Here is a 17,657-nt window from a genome sequence, read left to right as displayed (position 1 = left end):
GATGTTGCTGTTGACAGAGAATGTCAGTGAAACTCCTGATAAGACCTGCTGAGGACAAAGTTTTGCGAGGATATGAAGAAAGAGCATGTAAGAACATGCAGACGGGGAAGAAAAGAATTTTTTCATGCTGACAGATTAGGGGGCTTGATTTGTTTTGACTTGTGTACGGACCTGGCTCTCTGAAATTGACAGTATAGAAAGGAATTTCATTTCTGTCATTTTTTTCTGATGTTTTTAATAAACATCCAGGATCTGTTGCCAGGATACTGTTGTGAGCATTGTGCCACTTGTGAATAAACTCCAAATCCAACTTTTAATACCAAGGAAGAAATTTCAAGTCAACACATTTTTACTACAATTACTCTATTCTGAGCCTGGATCATTCCCAGGTTCCTAGTGTAGCTTAAAAATACAAGACGAAGAAGTGAGAGCAAGAGACAAAAACAACAGAGTAGGCAAGTTATTTGAAATTGCATATAGACTCAGTATTTTCATCACTTGATCAAGGTTTAAAACCAAATATGGGTTTAAATATGAGCTCCTTATCATGTTCTTTCAGCAAATTGCTTCCACACCCTAATGATCGCCTGGTGGCAAAGGCAAAGTGTTTTTTTTTTTGTTTTGTTTTTACACCTCTGAATGTGGCAGAGGGACAAAAACAAGGCCTGTTGCAACACTCTGTCGCTGTAGAGATTGGTCATACTAAGACAGTCATTTTAAAGTTCTTAAAGATCCTGAATTGACAGAAAAGTCAAGTGAACCTGAAAACATTCACATGCACTTCATAAATCCAACAGTCTATCTGTGAAGACTCAGGCTGATCCTGAGCCCAAAGAAGACGCCTACTGATGCTGACTGTGTCAATTACTGTTGGACCATGTCTGCAATAGAAGGGCTTAAAGAAAAAAAAAGCTCCTCTCAAAGTGAAACCCGACTGTTTCAGGCATTTATCAAAAGTTGGAAGAAAGTTTATTTTCTGACAAAAAAAAAAAAAAAAAAATGGTCAATGTCATGATGGCCTCTGACGATATTAACATGGCAGATCAAACGGGAGATGTTTCTAAGCAGCACAGTAGCAGAGGTTGATCTGGGAGCATTTTCCTTCAAAAGAACAGTAGACCCTCAGGTTATGCACGACTCGGTGGTAATATTGCAGCAATTACCGTCTTGACTATAGGTATTTGTCTATACAACAAGACAACCATGCAGGTCATCCAGGAAAATAACGTCTCTCTTTTGAATCATCCTGCATGTTCACTTTTGCAGATGGATGGCTAGGGAGGTTTTAAAAACTGGTTGTCATGTCGTGACCATAGCTGTCCTTGATGATGATGATAGTTTCACCATATGGAGCAACACTCCCATATGTCTACTGGAAAAGATTGCAACACTCAGGTGATGTGATGAGCAACTGTAAATCCAAGTATTTTACACAATATCTTTGTAGTCACCTACTGCGTAAAGGCAATTACAGCAATTGTCACTCAAGCCAATTTGGAAACTGTTGGGATTAAAACCCAGCTCAGCCATATATTTGTTCTAGGCTAACCCACGACTAGGCCTTCATTAAACAGGTTAATACTGCCAATGAGCTGTGGACCAGGTCAACATGAGGGTGCCCTCTTGTCTGTCAGAGTTTGACTACACTCCTTGTGTGACCACTGGGTAGATGTTGTTTTGTGCGTCAGGAAAACTGTAGCTGGCAGGATATTGGAGACTAGGGGAAGCACATTGAAAAGCCCAGCTGCTTAAGTAGCTTAGCTCAAAGAACCAGTGTCGACATCAAGAATCTTTGTTTCCTATCCGGGTTCTTGGAGAGCTTGTCTCTAAAATCCTGTCGGGTATGAGAGAAATGCTGAAGTTGTGCTTTTCTGTGGACTCCATGAGTTGGTCAGTGTGTATTTCTTACATTGTTGCATCTGCTTACTGTCTTTTTAAGGAGCAAGGTGAACATCTGGTTCATGTTAAAATAGTAATAAAAGTATAACTATTGCAGTGGTTCTAGTAAAGGTGTTAATGCACTGGAATGAAAATTAGAGAACCCAACTGAGACTGCCAACTGTCATGAAATCATGATAAATAAATGAGAAGTTGTGATTTTTTTTTATAATAAAAATCAACAAAAAGAGCAAAAATAAAGTTTTTATACCACTGCTTAAAATACCTAATATGCACATTTGTTTGTCTGCCACTTTGCTTTCTGAAGTAACATTTACAATCGGACTAAAGTTAGCTATTCCTTTCTTTGATATATTAATGTCTTTTTTTCATTACCAGAAAAATTCCCAAATAGGTTTATACACTTTCTTTAGCAAGGAAAAGATAGACTTCCCAAGTTTAGTCAGAATAAACGGCTGACTGACAGTTTGCACTGGTTTTTCACATTTTGTCAATTAAAATTACAGTGGAACGGGTTCTAGCGGGTTTTCCTGGAGGATTGCTCTGTATTTACCTCCATCCATCTTCTAGAGGTGTACATTAAAATCATGGCTCAGTTGGTATTCGGATTCTAAAGTCACAGCAGTAAACAAAGAATTCTTGTCATTTTTTAAAATTATATTTTATTATGGTATAAAACAGTGTTCCAGTCTTCAGGGACCTCTACATGTTTTAGGCATTTCCTTTCTCCCACACACCTGACCTGAATAAGTGGGTGATTAAGAGGCTTCTGCAGCACTTGATGACATACAGAGCAGGTCATGCAATCACTTCAATCAGATGTTCTGGAACAGAGACACAACTAAAATATGCAAGGCAGCAACCCCCGATGACTGGAATTGAGAAACTCTGATCTAAAACTTAAAAATGTGAAAAGTATAGAACTGACTGGAGAAGTCATTGAAGTTTTTTTTCCAATGAATATAGACGTATGAGCAGGTGTACCCACTGCCTGGATAGATAGACACATAGCTAGATAGATTATACAATAATATAACAACTTGAAAACAAAATGTTTTAAATCAAACTGTGCCCATATTTGAGAATGAACGTTGTTTAAATCTGTTTGGAGTTGCGTTGGTATTTTGACAACCTAGAACACCAATTGTACCTGAACTCTCCACAGCAGCTGTTGGGAAAATCCCTGTTCATCAAGGGGATTCCTCCCACTTGCATTTTAGAATATGTACAGAGTTTAGGCTTATTGGATACTACAGAAAGTATTTTGGTCATCAACTTATTTTTCTCCAGTACCAGTGACCTTTACTTTCCACCTGAACTTTTTTCAAGTGAGTAATTCAGTCCAGAGCAAGCTTATTGCTTTTAGAAAAAGGATTCAGCTCACTTTTTCCCTTTATATTGCAGTATGAGAAACTTAATGTTCCCAACTAGAATTTAGTGATAGCTAGGCATCCTCCCTGCTTTGTTTTTGTTATCACTTTCTAAAGTGGGACTACAAAATGTTGCATTCTGTTCAGGTAGAAAGCAAATCTGTAATCATTTGCATACCAGACTGACAGGATAGTACCAGCTATTTTTGGTATGAATACATAAATAGCTGGTAGGCCCTGACCATCTACCATTTTGGATTTTATTCGATAAATCACTACGTTTGACACAACAGATAGCTTTCAGAATTTTTGCAAATAGCTATCTGAAAAATTGGTGGGTATTAAAAATGAGTTGTGATTCACAAGCGGAAAACAAGGTTGGTCCTCTGTAATAATTTATCAAAATTCTCCCTGGCAACTGCCTGCCTAATCTCAAACCAGGAAGCCCCTCCTTTGTCCTTTATGCCCCAAGATGTCAATCCACGGGGGTAAAATGTTGGAAGGAAAGGTGGTAGCAGAGAACGGCACCAATGGAGACTTGGAGTGGAGTTAATCCACAACAAAAACATTGTTCCACCTTCGAAATCAGGATGTAAACGGGACAGAAAGGCTGGAAAGCTGACATTTAGCTGAGGGCTAGTCCATGTCAGTCACAGGAAATTTGTCTTGTTCAATCACCGGAGCTTATCAAAAGTAAAAGAGAAGGAAAGGGATAAAAAAAGGAGCTGGGTTTTGGAATTCAGGCAATTTAAGCTCCAAGGAAAACAGATTTGTAAGAGGGAGCAGCCTCTTCTGATGAAATGCCAGGTTTTTGCTATCGATGTATGTTATAGGTCTTTAAGTAAAAGCCAGTTCTTATTTCACAAAGTTAGAAACTCCATTTTAATTTAAATTTACTGCTGGGCTGTTGTTTCTGAATGCCCACACTGTTCTTACCCACAGCCTACTAGCTACATAACACCAGTGAGTGAGACGGAGGACAAATGGCACAGTCTAGCATGGGAGTGTGTGGTAGACATGTTAAGTCTTCAAGGACTACATGTGATAAAAATCACAAGCAATAAAACATGAGCCTGTTTTTTTATGTTCATATAGAACAGTGTTATAACATTGCTTGAATCTACATGCAGAAACTGCAAATTATCTGCAGTTTTATTTAAAAAATCTTGAAGTTAAGTTCAGAACCTACGTTTGGAAATGTCTTCCTGGCTCCAAGTGATGTTTCCTTAAACATCGGAGAGTAAAACTGAGTTAAGCGTCCATGGGGTCTCTATATTTTCTCCTTATATTGAAAATCTAATCAGTATGTTCCTTTTGACAGATGGACTCATCTCCAGAGACAGATGTGTGACACCAAAAACACCATAAGAAAACATTTTCCTGCAGTTTGTCGCTGATCACAGACCAGTGGTCACAGAACTCTGGAGGCCAGAATATGCCTGACCATATGCCTGACCATTACTTTATTATTATGTGGTGATAATTTTATTGCTGATTATAACTGTGTTTGAATATTTATTTTTACTGCAAACGTCTGCTGACAACTGAACCGTAAATACAGCAATGAAATCAGTGTGTGTTGCTGAGTAGGAGAAATTCATGACTAATCGGGGCTTGTGTAAGGTTTCCCACGCCAGCTGACTCTCACAGGATTCACTGTGTGCCTGGGAACATTTGTGCTTTTCTGGTAAAAATGAGACGGTGACAGCAGAAAGATGAATTTGTTTGTGTTTCTTAATACATGAAAGCAAGTTGATGTTTTTGAAGCAGAAATAAATGTACTTTTTGTTCTCCAAAATACAGAACAGATTTCAGTGTTGCTGTAAACTTTTTTTATGGGGTGTAAACTCCTAGATAACAAAACTTTTATTGAGCCTTTCTGTTCTTAATAACCCTAAAAAAATTCTTTCATTTACAGAAGCGTTCAGCGTGTACACATTCCTATTAAAATGTGATGTTCTCTAATGCCTGTCAGCATTTAATAGTGCAGCCTTGGTCTTGCCATCTTTTGATGGTCTAGCTTCGGACTCAACCAGATTTGTACTCTGTCTTGTCCACATCTGTGGAAATTCTCCACATAACAATAATGGCTGCTGCTTGCTTGGCATGATTGGCACATTCTAATTTATCCGTTAATCCTTTAGAAAAGTATTTTATAACTGTTCCCACACATTTTTTTATGTTGTCTTATGTTAGAAAATTATGTAATACTTTGTAGCTGGATACCGAATGATTAATTTAGATCTTTTCTTTTGATGATGATTGTTTTTCTTGCACTTCATGGTGGTCTTTCAAGATGAGAGCTGATATAATCCATTAAAACAGGAGCTCTTTAAGGCAGGTTAGACCTAAATTCTCTTCTGTCATCAAGTAGGTTTAGATGCATCAGAATTCATTGTCTTCCTCTGGGATTAGTCTGTCACAGCCCAGTGATGATTCCACTATCTAATACTATGGTGATTACATTAGATAAACCTCTCATACATGTGATGATCCCTGTATCCCAGTTCACCTTTGTTCACTTTCTCTGGCCTGAGGAGTGAGCCTTTATTTGGACTCAGCGTGTCTCACGGTTTCAGAAGTTCACATGCTGCCTTTAAAGTCATCCATCTTGTATCCTGCCTAAAAGAAAACATGCTGACAAAAATGGCTGTATTGAATGATTAAGTACTTGCTTTATGTGTGGTCCATTGGGGGTCTATTAATTTTTTGCGAGTCACTGTGTGTGTGAACGTTCATCTTCAACAATCTGTACAGAAGAAGCTGGTGATTTTAGTACCAAAATAATTCAGCAGGCATAATCAGAAAATCTCTGGCAACTCGAGAAAACCTTGGAGTAAGAAAAAATTTACAAGTAATTTTGCCTTACAGACACACATTTTATATTTTCAGTAGTGGTTGTAAAAGCTGGTAGGAGACTGTTTTCTCAGGGAGAACCCAGCAAGAGTTAATTTTAACCTGAAATGTACTGTTTCTACTCACTGACTCCAGTTGTCTTTGAGGTCTGTTCTGCTGACTTCAGGCACTTTATTAGGCACAACTTTTCAATTGTTGCTCAACAACCAGTCACATGACAGCAATACATTTAGGCATCTAGGTAACTTGGTAAAGTATAAACTGAGCATGAGATTGGGAAAGGGAGGAATTTAAATGACTTGAAGTCATTAAAGAAGTCATTAAAAACCACTGATCAACTGTGATTTTCATCCATACTTGTCTATTAGATTAACAGTATAACCCCTAAAAAGAGAAAGTATGCAATGAGTGGCAGTTGGACAAAAAAGTCTGATTCAACCAGATAACCATTTATTAAAACCAATAATGAGTGGCATACTTTCAGTGTACAGATGTGATTTAGTTAAATTTAGTCATGCTAACCTTAAAACTAAACCAAAAATCAAATCTCAAACCATTTTAAGCAAGAAGATTACCTTTGTAAAGATGTTTCTGGTTGAATATGTAGACAACTCAGTCCAGGACCTCGACTCACCAATTTCTCATTGCCCTTCCCTTTTCAGATGGTAGAAATCTGAGGACTCCATTGCTTCCATGAAGGACCCCCACAGGGGTGGCAGTGGTGACAGCTTGAGAAAAGGTCCAGATGACTGATTGTAGGCAGATACCACTCCTGACCTGTGGCTGAACTCATTGGAAGTCTAAGTGTTGAGTGGGTCCCCTCTAACGCTCCGTCACAGGGACCACTCATGCAGACCCTCTGATCTGACTCGATGATGCTTGTGAATATGTAACATATTTATATTTAGTTCTGTGCCACAAAATGTTTCTGGTAATGAAAGCAATAGAAAGTTTGTTTCTGGAATAAAACACTGGATGTCTCTTATCATAAAGTCAGAGAGCTGTTGTATTTCACCCCTCTGCTCATTTTATCAGCTTTGTGTCCCACGTTAGCAGGCTGGACTCCCTTGTCTTTGTTTTGTTTCTTAGAATCAGAAGCTTTCACAGTTCCAGCTCTTGCCAAGATGAATTAACAAGATTATTGGCTGCTGGCCAGAGGATGTGTTTATGTGCGTTCTGTGACTTGTGCGTGCTTTGTTGGATTATGCAATACACTTAACTTGTTGGGCTTTAAAGCAGAATGCTTTCGACTTCAAAGCAGGCATGTGGATTCAGAGCAGGCATGGTGCGAGAAACCAGGCCTGTGGGGTTGAGAGCGTGTTTCTGTTTATGTTTAACAGCCTTTAGGCTTAGAGTGTCAGATCTGCAAAAGGCCTAGCCTTGAAGTAACTAGTGTTTTCATTCCCCATGTCAAGGAATCCCAGCCATTCTGAATGCTTATTGGTGTCTAATTTGGTTTAGGTAGCTGTAAAGTTCTGGGTTTCTCAGGTTACTTCTGTGTGTTTTCATTGAATGGTCGTCATAATCAAAGGAATGTACTGTAGTAATCTGTTTCAGACTGGGAGCGAGCACTGGGACAGTCATGAACTCTGTGGCTATTCAACAGAAAACTCTTTGATATTGTTATATTGATTGAATGAACTCTGTTGCATTTTATTTTTTCTTGACATCCTTCCAGCAAAGACAATTGGGAATCTCTGTCAGATACAAACCAACTGTAGAGGAGACTCTCAACATAAAAATTCCTTTCAAGTGTCTGTTTTGTGATCTATATTTTATCAAAGTGATCCGAATCAGAAAACCTCCTAGGGAAACTGGATTTGACAAAATCTAAGTTCTGCAAAGATTATTTGTGTTTTCCTAAATCAGCAGAGCTTTCATTTCCTTGCGAATGCCAGAGCGAAAGGAATCGCTGCTTCATAAGAAGGACTTTGGTCTAGACATGAAGGTTTCCCAAAGGGAAGGAAGTGAATAGGTGGAAAACAAAGCCAGGGAGAGTTATGTGATTGTTTGTGAAACAATGTGAGCGACATTCCACTGAAAACGACAAAAGCAACACATTCCTCTTTTTAATTGTATTCCCTCGTATGATCCGGCTTCACGGTCAGATCCAGACTTTTCCAGCTCTGGATTCGTCCCTCCATTCAGAAATTTGATGTAAAAAACATTTTTTTAAATTGTTGCTGATACCATCACAGCTGCCATTGTGTTGCTTTCTTTATGTTTGATTTTATTTTATAATCAGACAAATATTCCAACTGTCAGTTCTTTATCACCTCTTTTAGGAAGTAGTCCTGAGGCTGATTTTGATTTAAAGGTGCAATACCTCATTCTTACATTTTTTTTAACATATCTGTTAAAACTGTCATTATGTCCTGATAGTATAATATATAATCTTACTGGGAGCGGTGTATTTCTGCAGATGGCAGTAATACACTGCAGGGAGAAGCCAGAAGAGCTATTTTTTTTTTTTCAGATCGTCTCATATCATACTGTCAGAAACTAATAACATAATTTTTTGTATTAAAATTTTAGTCATATTTTATGTTTGGGTACATTGGTGTTCATTGAGAATCAGTCTACAGTCATTATCACACTAATCTTTAGATATTTTATACACTCATATCCCAAACTGGAACAACTGATCTACAGTCTAATTATTTTTCTACTTAACCTAAATAAGATGCTTTGGACATTTTCTCTGTTTCAGGAGTGGCTTAACACAAGGACAAATAAACAACAAATATGGCGTTTGTTATAGATTCAGGGTCCATCTTTGGCCCTACTCCGTGTCACACAGCAGTCTATTTCGATTGTGGCCCCTCCTGAATCCACAGAGACCCAAAAACCTGATAAAAGCACTCGGCCAGATACAAGTCTGCACTCTTCCCACAGCTGTGTAAATTAATGTAAAATAAGCACTCAGGAAATTTAATCTTGTAATTGTTTTGGCTTCCTTAGAATTGGAAGGAGTCTCCTCTTTTCATGCAGAATAAATGGATCTTAAATGAGACTGGCCATGGATGTCATTCAACAACACATTCTTTGGAGCATGCCCCATCTTTTCAGTATGTTTACCTTTTCTCTAAAAATGCTTGAGTTCACGTTAGACTTAAAAATCATTCATGAAACGTTCAATCACACCAGATAAACGTTTTATGTTCTGAGGGGGAAAAAGACTGCCACAGTTTAAATTGGATACTGAAGAAAAGCAGTTTGCTAAAAGACTTTGTTCAACAAATAAACATATGTTTTCACATAGTCATGCCTTATGATCAGTTGTCAGGAAACTCTCATAGACTGACTTCGTTTCGGATGGTCTGAGCCTCTATTAACCGATAAATCCTCTGTCACAACACATTAGCCCGCCGCAGCCATTTGGTCAGGATGATTGCAGCTTATGTCAAGCTTGTTAGTGTTTAGAGCTGCTACACTGGAGGGGGACGTGATATACAACTGTTGTGTTTGTGCTCATGTCCAAGCCATTCTCAGATTTTCCGGTAAGGATGAAGATGTGAGGAGAAAAATTGCAGCTCTTGTTTTGTAGTTTTCTGACAGGCCATGTGTCTAGTGTTCACACCGTGAACCTGGAATGATCTGCAGCTCTTTTGGTGTTATAATTGAGTGACTCACTGCTGTTGTTCAATCTGTAGGCTGCGACTGGACGGTGCTTTGGTGACAAAGATTTCCGAGGACGTTTGGAGAACGGGATTCTGCTGTGCGAGTAAGTTTTTCCTGCATTTGTTTAGCTCTGTATATAAATATGATAATTATGACTATTTCTTTTTGTCTTATTTCTATCTTCAACATAAGTCAGTGAGAAACATCTAGTTTATTTGCTAGCCATTCGTGGACCCCACCTTATCAATATGTTTTTTAGATCTCTGCCATATTTTGTTTTCTCTATCATTTTGTACAAATGTGCATCGAGTTTTCAAAAAGTAGGCTAAATTGACCTTGAGTGGAGCTGTACAGTGTCACAGTTGTTGCCACTGTTTCCTTCCAGCAAGAAAGTCCTGAGTTTGAATCACAGGCTGGGGTCTTCTCCCTGTACATGCCTGAGCCCACTGTGGGTACTCCGCCCCCCCAACCAGTTCAAAACATGACTTAGTTTAGTTACTATGAATTATTTAGCAGAATTGCAGGAGGAGCTTAATTAACTTTCAAACATAACTGACTATGGGGAAGACAATAGCATTAATGCATGACTCTTCACTGCCCATTGACATCCACTGCAGCTACCTTCACACAACTATTTTTGATATGACTCATTGATTATTGGATGCATCGGATACCGGCTTTTGAAAATCAGTCACATTAAAATGTTTGGTCTTCAATGGCAAACATCTCTGTTTTTGTGGTGCTGAAGGTCGGCCCCAGCCTTCTGTTTTTTTTCCTCACTATTGCACAGAGCCGTAACCTGAGGCTTTAGGGTTTATGACACCGGAACACAGTTATCTGGACGCTGCAGCTCAAGGACCTTCAAGTATAACTTCCTCCTGGAGATTTACCAAAACAACTAAGTTTGAAAGTTATGACTGAACTCATTTCAGTTTTTTTACAGTAGATCCCAACATCACATTTGTCAGCAACATAAGTTCACCGTGGAAAGGATATTAAACATTACAGTTGCATTTTTGCATAAAGTTAATGATGTTTGTCTTTAAAAACTAATTAATTAAGCTACGGTGTTGTTTTATGAATGTTGCAAAAATGTACAATTTTCCATATTGTTTTTAAAGATGTTAAAAAGTGCAACAATGTTGTACTCCACACTTGCTTGATGTATTGTTTGGGTGACAGTTTTGAATGTTTGAACTATTGGTTATCGGTGTATATTGATAATGTAATTTTATGTTGAGGTGAATAAACACTGCTACGATTTCCAAATACTTTTTGTAGATGCTAATACTTTATGTAGTATGGGACCTGCCAGCATTGGTTTATTTATTTATTTTTTTAAATGCAGGTAGATACAGTAACAAAGGCTTTTTATGAGGGACATTTTTATCCCAAACAATCTTTTTTGGAGTAGAGGTATTGTTGTAATTATTATCAGCCAGTTTTCTTATCTACACACCTACACAGCATTCATAGAGTACAGAAACATCCTCCTCCTGCTGTTACTTCAAAGTTATTTTTAGAAGTGAACAAACCAGCAGGAAATCTCTAACTGGAGTAAGAACACGTTTTGGGCTAAAGGAATGAGAGCTCACTAAAAGAGTAAATTACAGTTCCTATAAGAAGTATTCACCCCATGGATGTTTTACACTTTTCAAATATATCTATAGCAAGATTTGACCTTCTTGTTCAAGTTTTCTGTACTAAAATACCCCTTAAATATCAAAGTAAAACTGATTTCAAGAAAGCAGTTACAATTAAATGAAAATATTAATAATAAATGGTTGCACATTGATCCCCTTTTAAAGTCACTGGCATAATTCAGCAGAGGTCCAGGGAATTGGTGCTTGTAGTCTCACCCTGAGTGGAATGGAGGTCAGCTGAGTGCAGTGATTGTGTCTCAAGTGACTGTATAATAAAGACACCAGAATCTGGAATGTCACAGGTTTTATGTTTAGTATTTTACTTGTCATTTTGACATTAAATGTTTGTTTTTTTTAATTTACTTATTAGGTCAATCGCCCCTCCCTCCTTCCCTTCTGTATTTTATTACTTATGATTGATTTGTAAAAAAAAAAAAGTAAAAGGGGAAAACATCCAGAGGATGCTATACAGGCACTGTATGGTACTTTTTCTCATATTGACTGCTGGAATGTGGTCGGCATCACAGGTCCGCTGATACTTAATACTGTGTAACCAGGAGAGGGGGCTTTCCCTTTACAAGGAAGGGTCATTACAGAGCTTCCTCTGATGAAAACAGACACAAAAGTTGAAATATAAGACAGGGAGGGAGAGCCGGGACTGTAAAGCTGTTTCTTCATGGATGTTAGGAATGTACTATAGTTTGCCCCAGAGAAAAGATTGCTTCTTGTGTGATGAGAGATTGCAAAAAAAAAGAAAAAGAAAGATTACCCTCTGCATTTATGTAAGTCACTGTGGTACAAAATATATGCTATCCACCATTGGCTTCCCACCACAGTCCAAAAGCATGACTGTTAGGTTTAAATCCCCCTTAGGTATGAATCTGTGTGTGTGTGGTTGTTTGTCCCGTGTGTGTTTGTTTTGCTCTGTGATGGACTGGTGACCTGTCCAGGGTGTAGCCCGTCTCTCACCCGATCACAACTGGATATAGATCAGGAACACTGTAAGGATGAGCAGGTATAGACCATGGAGGGATGGATGGTAGACATGAACAAGTTAGTGTGTAATCACAGAGTGAAAAGAAAATGAAACTGGATTTTTACATTATCACAAGTGCAAACCTCCTTAGACAGAACTGCCTAGCTATGATTTAAACATAGATCAAAAGTCGAATGCTTCAGATTAATGCATGTTTGTGTTAGAATGGCCCAGTCAAATTTAACTTCAAAATCTCACACTTTGACAAAGATTTGGTGAAAATGTTAATTTCCGAGATGTTCATACCTAAACCTGTCAGATGTTCCTGAAAAGACTGTAGCTGTGACTGGAGTGAAAGGTGGTTCACAAAGTCTTGTCACAGGAAACAGCATGTGCGCTCCACACCTTTCAGATTTGTGTTTGTAAAATATTTTAAAATCCATGTATACTTTCCCTTCTACTTTATAACTATTCTTCACTGTATGTTGGTCTTTTACATAAAATTTTGCTAAAATTTACAGGAAAAAGTTCAAGTAGAGTGAATATTTTTTCGAAGAATTATAACTGTACAGGTATATTTTCTTCTGCTGTCTGACATTTTTCTGTTACAAAAGCTCAAGAAAACTCAATAGTCTTGTTATAATGCAACATTGGACACATTGGGTTTAAAGCAACATCCTCTATCTTGATTTATGCCAGTATTTTTAATTAACAAACACCCTTGAATAGATTTAACTAACAAATTGTAAAGTCTAGTATTCCTTTTTTATCTGGTCACTATATGCAGCCTGAGCTCATTTATGGAAGAAAATAGCTGTATTTCCTCAAAACACTTCTAAGTTATGTCTGATTCTAAACGTGTTGGAGTTTGAAATTATTTTGTGGTGTGGTAACCAAAGTTGGATAAACGTATGTTCCCACTAAGGAACATCTGTACCTTTTTAAAACGTATGGTAGTCAGAGTTCAAATTTTACAACAGTTTTATGAGTTTGACCTTCTTAATCCACTAAGTTCAAAGGTGAAAAGGAGAAGCTCAAAGACAGTTGTCTGATTTAGGGTCTTTATCTTTATCAATCTTCAAGAAAGCGCTAAGAGGCTTTGAGGTTGTTTGCACAGATTCTTTGTTCTCAACATTTGAGCTTTTAATCACAACTTGCTATCAGCTCCTGTTTCAAGTTAGGATTCTGTTTTTCTCTAAATTCACTTGAAGACCCGCATTGATTACTTTGTATTTTTTTTCTTTTCATGAGGTTACTGAGCTCCATTAGACCTGGCTTGGTAAAGAAAATTAACCGACTGCCAACACCAATAGCTGGCCTGGTAAGTTCTTCTCTTTTATATTCAAATTTACAGCCTGTCAACATGAACTTAGAACAACCTCTGGGCATGCCTGCATGTTTTCCCATACTTCTGGTAGCTATTTGTCATCTTCATCATAAATCCTAAATATGTGTAAGCCCTCATTTTCTACTTCTGTTTCTTTAATATAATCTCCAATAGTTGGTTGTCTAAAGGTAAGATTTTCTATAACCTGTCATCATATTATATCATGTTAAGAAAGCGCAAAATGTTTTTTGTGACTGGGTTAAAAGGATTTGTATGGCTGTTTTGTACAACAGATTGAATAAAAGTCAACACACTCCTGCTAAAATGTGAGGTTTTTGTAGTGTACAAAACTGAGACCAAAATGAATCATTTCAAAATGTGTTTTCTACTTCAGTGTCACATATATTTTGTATTATTCAACTGTAAATGCACACATGTAAAAATGAAATAGCTGCTATAACTTGGTTGCATGAGTTGAATACTCTTAAACTAATAATTTTGAAACAATTTTTATTTCAGTTTCTTGAGAACATGCTGTACCTACCAAGAGTTATGCATAATCTGATTAAGCATTAATAAACATTTTTTCATTTTCAATCTTTTACGTAAATCCATCATTTACATATTTTCATTAAATTTGAAAACATACTAAAATTCTCAGCATTAGATATGCAAGAGCTGCACAATATGTGACAAATTTAAAACAATATTTCTGTAAACAATGATGTTAATGATGTTACCTAGGCAGTATGGACATATCTCTGTACCATTCACAATATACAAATAGACAGAAGTATTTTTCAAGAGAAACTAACTCAAACCATCGCATAATATACTGACGACCTCTAGGTAACATGCAAACATAGTTTAAGCTCTCTGTGTCGTTTCATGCTGTATCGTGAAGGGATGAGGTTGAAAAATGATGCATGTTTGTCTATTTTTGAAGCATTGCAAAGTGAATCACTGGCTTCAAAAGGAGTTGCATCTTAAGCTACCAGAAGTGCAGTAAGCTTTAAATTACAAATACCTGCAGGTGAATGATGTCAGGTTCCGTCTGATGACAGAAAATACATCTAGTCATGCATGACAGCAAATCCTCATTCAGAAAGTTCTTCACTAAATCAGACTATCAATAAACATCCTGTCTACTAACAACCTGGATCAATACATCAGTTTATAAAAAGCTCTGTCTCCCAGTATTTACACTGCCCTTATTTAACCAGAATACCTCTTTCATTCTAGATTTGAGAAAAGTTTCTTTTTTCAGAAATATGAATATTACATGTTGTTATCTGTGGTTGCTCTGGTTTCTCTGAGGAATTCTCAGTTTGAGTCTCTCTTTGAATGAAAGCTTGTGAATTGAAATATATCTCAACCCTGATAGTTTTCAGCTGAGTCTAGTCAAATACAGTAGAGTTCTTTCATTACGACCTATGACCTTGATTTGAATGAAGCAGCCATTCAAGACTGACGCTCGCATATAAACAGAGACTAAGAAAGTTGATAGCATGGGAGCTCAACTTGCACTTTATTTTAAATTCCTGCTTTTACTTTTAAAGAGATACCAAGAGTTGCTTTCAAGAAAATTGTAAGTTAGTTTTTACTAATCTGACGTCTAAATGCAGTTCAGAATGGAGGATCTCATATCTAGCTTTAATTTCTTTTACTGAATCAAAAGATTCCAAAACATGATTTTAAACCATGGTAATCATGATTATCTTCAGATTCAAGTGAAAAATTAATTATTTCTTTTCCATGTAACATTTTTACTCTTTCAAATCAACATGGATGAAATTTGGACCACAACTCTTTACATTACTACATTAGTATAAACAGATTTCTTCAGGTTTTGCCTCAGTGTTTAAGTCAGGCTGAGGCCTGGACTTTGATTGAACCTTTGCAACACCGTGGTTTTTCCTTTTTCAGCCCTTCACTTTTATGTTTGCTACAGTGTTTAAAATCATTGTCATACAGATGGTGCAACTGTTCCAAGATGTAGCAGTCAGATAGATCTTACACTTTACGCATATATGGAGGAGTTTACTTTCGACTCATTGATTGAAAGGGGGCCATGTCCTTTGGCTGCAAACCTCAAGCATGCTTCTAGGTGTTACTATAAAGCATTTTTATGGTTTTGATATGCATAAAATATTTTATTCCAGAATTCTTGCATTCAGGTATATCCCCACCTGAATAAAAGGTATAGTTTTATTCTTTTCTTTTAGGAAGACGAGGTTTCTCCTTCTTTTAATCGGGCCAGAATTGTTCAGTGTTTTTTTTGTTGTTGTTTTTTATCATCATCCTGTCATAACATTTTACAGTTAGCATGCTAACTCCGGCCTTTAGAGTTTATCATGTAGGTACTTGATATGGAGGATTCCCAGTTTGACATCAAGGTGAATTTGCTGGGCAAATGCAGATCAATGAAATGTAGCAATATCTTGCAATATTGTTTTAATTCTTAGAAACACTGATTTTCAATGTAATGGAGTAAAAAATGAAATATTGTCAATGAAGTTAGATCAAAATGTTTGTAACTCACATTTAAGGGTTGTTTGTTGAATTTGTCAGGATTTAAAGTGAGGCATTGTAATTAGAAAATATTAGTACTTAGAACTTAGAGATCCATGGCTGCTTCCAACATGTTCAGGGTGAGTGGATATATCTTCTTGTCTAAGTTGCTGCCAGTGAGTCTTTTCTGGATTTTCACAAGCAGTACTTTATGATGCACTCTATCTTAAAGTTAAAAATTACTAAAATTAGAAAAACAATCACTTATCAGTGCAGGAAATTTGGGTGTAGGTGTGCTTTGCTTTGCAAGACAATCCTTTATATTATTCTCATAGTGGGTGGGAGGTTTTCTGCCTACCCAAGGAAGTTCAACACAGAGTCTGAATTAATCAAGATTACTGACTCTTATATAACATGTAAAGTTATTCTGATCATTTTATTTTGTTAAATGCATCTTTTTTAAAATATATTGTTATATCTGAAGCACAAATCACTGAAGCATAAAACAACATTACAAAGAAAACATCCAATCATTTACAGTAGTTGACTACACAATTACAAGACCAGAAAAACAGGAATTAACCATTAGTAATTGGCCCAAAGGGACAATAAACAATCTACTGGAAAGACATGTTTACAGAAGTAATTTGACATAAAAAGTAATGTTAAAAGAACCCAACACCTCCGAGGGTTTTTTATGTCTGAACAATGGGTCCCTTTATTCTCTCTGAATTTCATAATTCTGTTGCTTTTGCACACTTTTCTCCTTTGTCTTGGCTGTGATTATAGAGGTGAGAAACACATAAACAAGGAGTTTGCTGTTATCTGCCCCATCGTAATAAAACACAGCCCTCCCCCCTTCCTCTTCCTGTTTGGAGACTAATGGGAAAGTAAGTCTCTGTGGGGTTTAGACAGTTTTGTAATTAGAACAATCACCTCCTGGCTTTGGCAGTTTGACCTCTGTGACCGCGGTGGCTGTTTCCAACCTACTATGAATTCTCTTGTGTTTTTCAGTGTAAATAGACATTTCAGCGAAGAATCCCCTTCCAAGATAATGAGCCGTAATTCTCATTTTCAAAAAGCATTTCTTGCCAGTCATGTAGATCATTTAAAGCTGGTATTTTTACAATAATGATTCAAATGGTAAGAGCAGTTTTAAATTCCAGCTAACCTGATTTTTATTAAAAATGTGTGCTTCTTGGAGCGCAGTGGTGGTGCAGTGGGTAAAGCGTGAGACCCATGTACAGAGGCCTCTGTCCTCGACTCGCTGCCACAGGTTCGAGTCACGGCCCATTGACCCATTGGCCTTCTCCTTCTCTCATAATCCACTTTCCTATCAATCTACTGTGAAATAAAGGGGAATAAAGCCAAAAATACCTATAAAAAATGTAGGCTTCTTTAATATCTGGAGATTATCTGTTTTTCAGAGTGTGATGCATCAAGATGAAGTTTCT

At 37.2% G+C, this 17,657-nt stretch overlaps 1 protein-coding gene across 9 annotated transcripts in view; it reads left to right on the top strand.

Moving 5' to 3' along the window:
• The window catches only part of LOC116714202 (LIM and calponin homology domains-containing protein 1), a 72,241-nt gene that overhangs the window by 15,460 nt on the left and 39,124 nt on the right, over window positions 1-17,657 (top strand). For all 9 annotated transcript variants that reach the window (XM_032554594.1, XM_032554591.1, XM_032554592.1 and 6 more), the window contains exons 2-3: window positions 9,779-9,849; window positions 13,617-13,686. In XM_032554594.1, coding sequence (XP_032410485.1) covers window positions 9,779-9,849; window positions 13,617-13,686 — 141 coding nt within the window. The remainder of the gene's footprint in view (window positions 1-9,778; window positions 9,850-13,616; window positions 13,687-17,657) is intronic.

The sequence above is a fragment of the Xiphophorus hellerii genome, chromosome 23, assembly GCF_003331165.1.
Source record: "Xiphophorus hellerii strain 12219 chromosome 23, Xiphophorus_hellerii-4.1, whole genome shotgun sequence".
NCBI lineage: Eukaryota > Metazoa > Chordata > Actinopteri > Cyprinodontiformes > Poeciliidae > Xiphophorus > Xiphophorus hellerii.
Note: the sequence above shows the minus strand (reverse complement) of the source record. Positions and strands in the feature narration are given on the sequence as shown.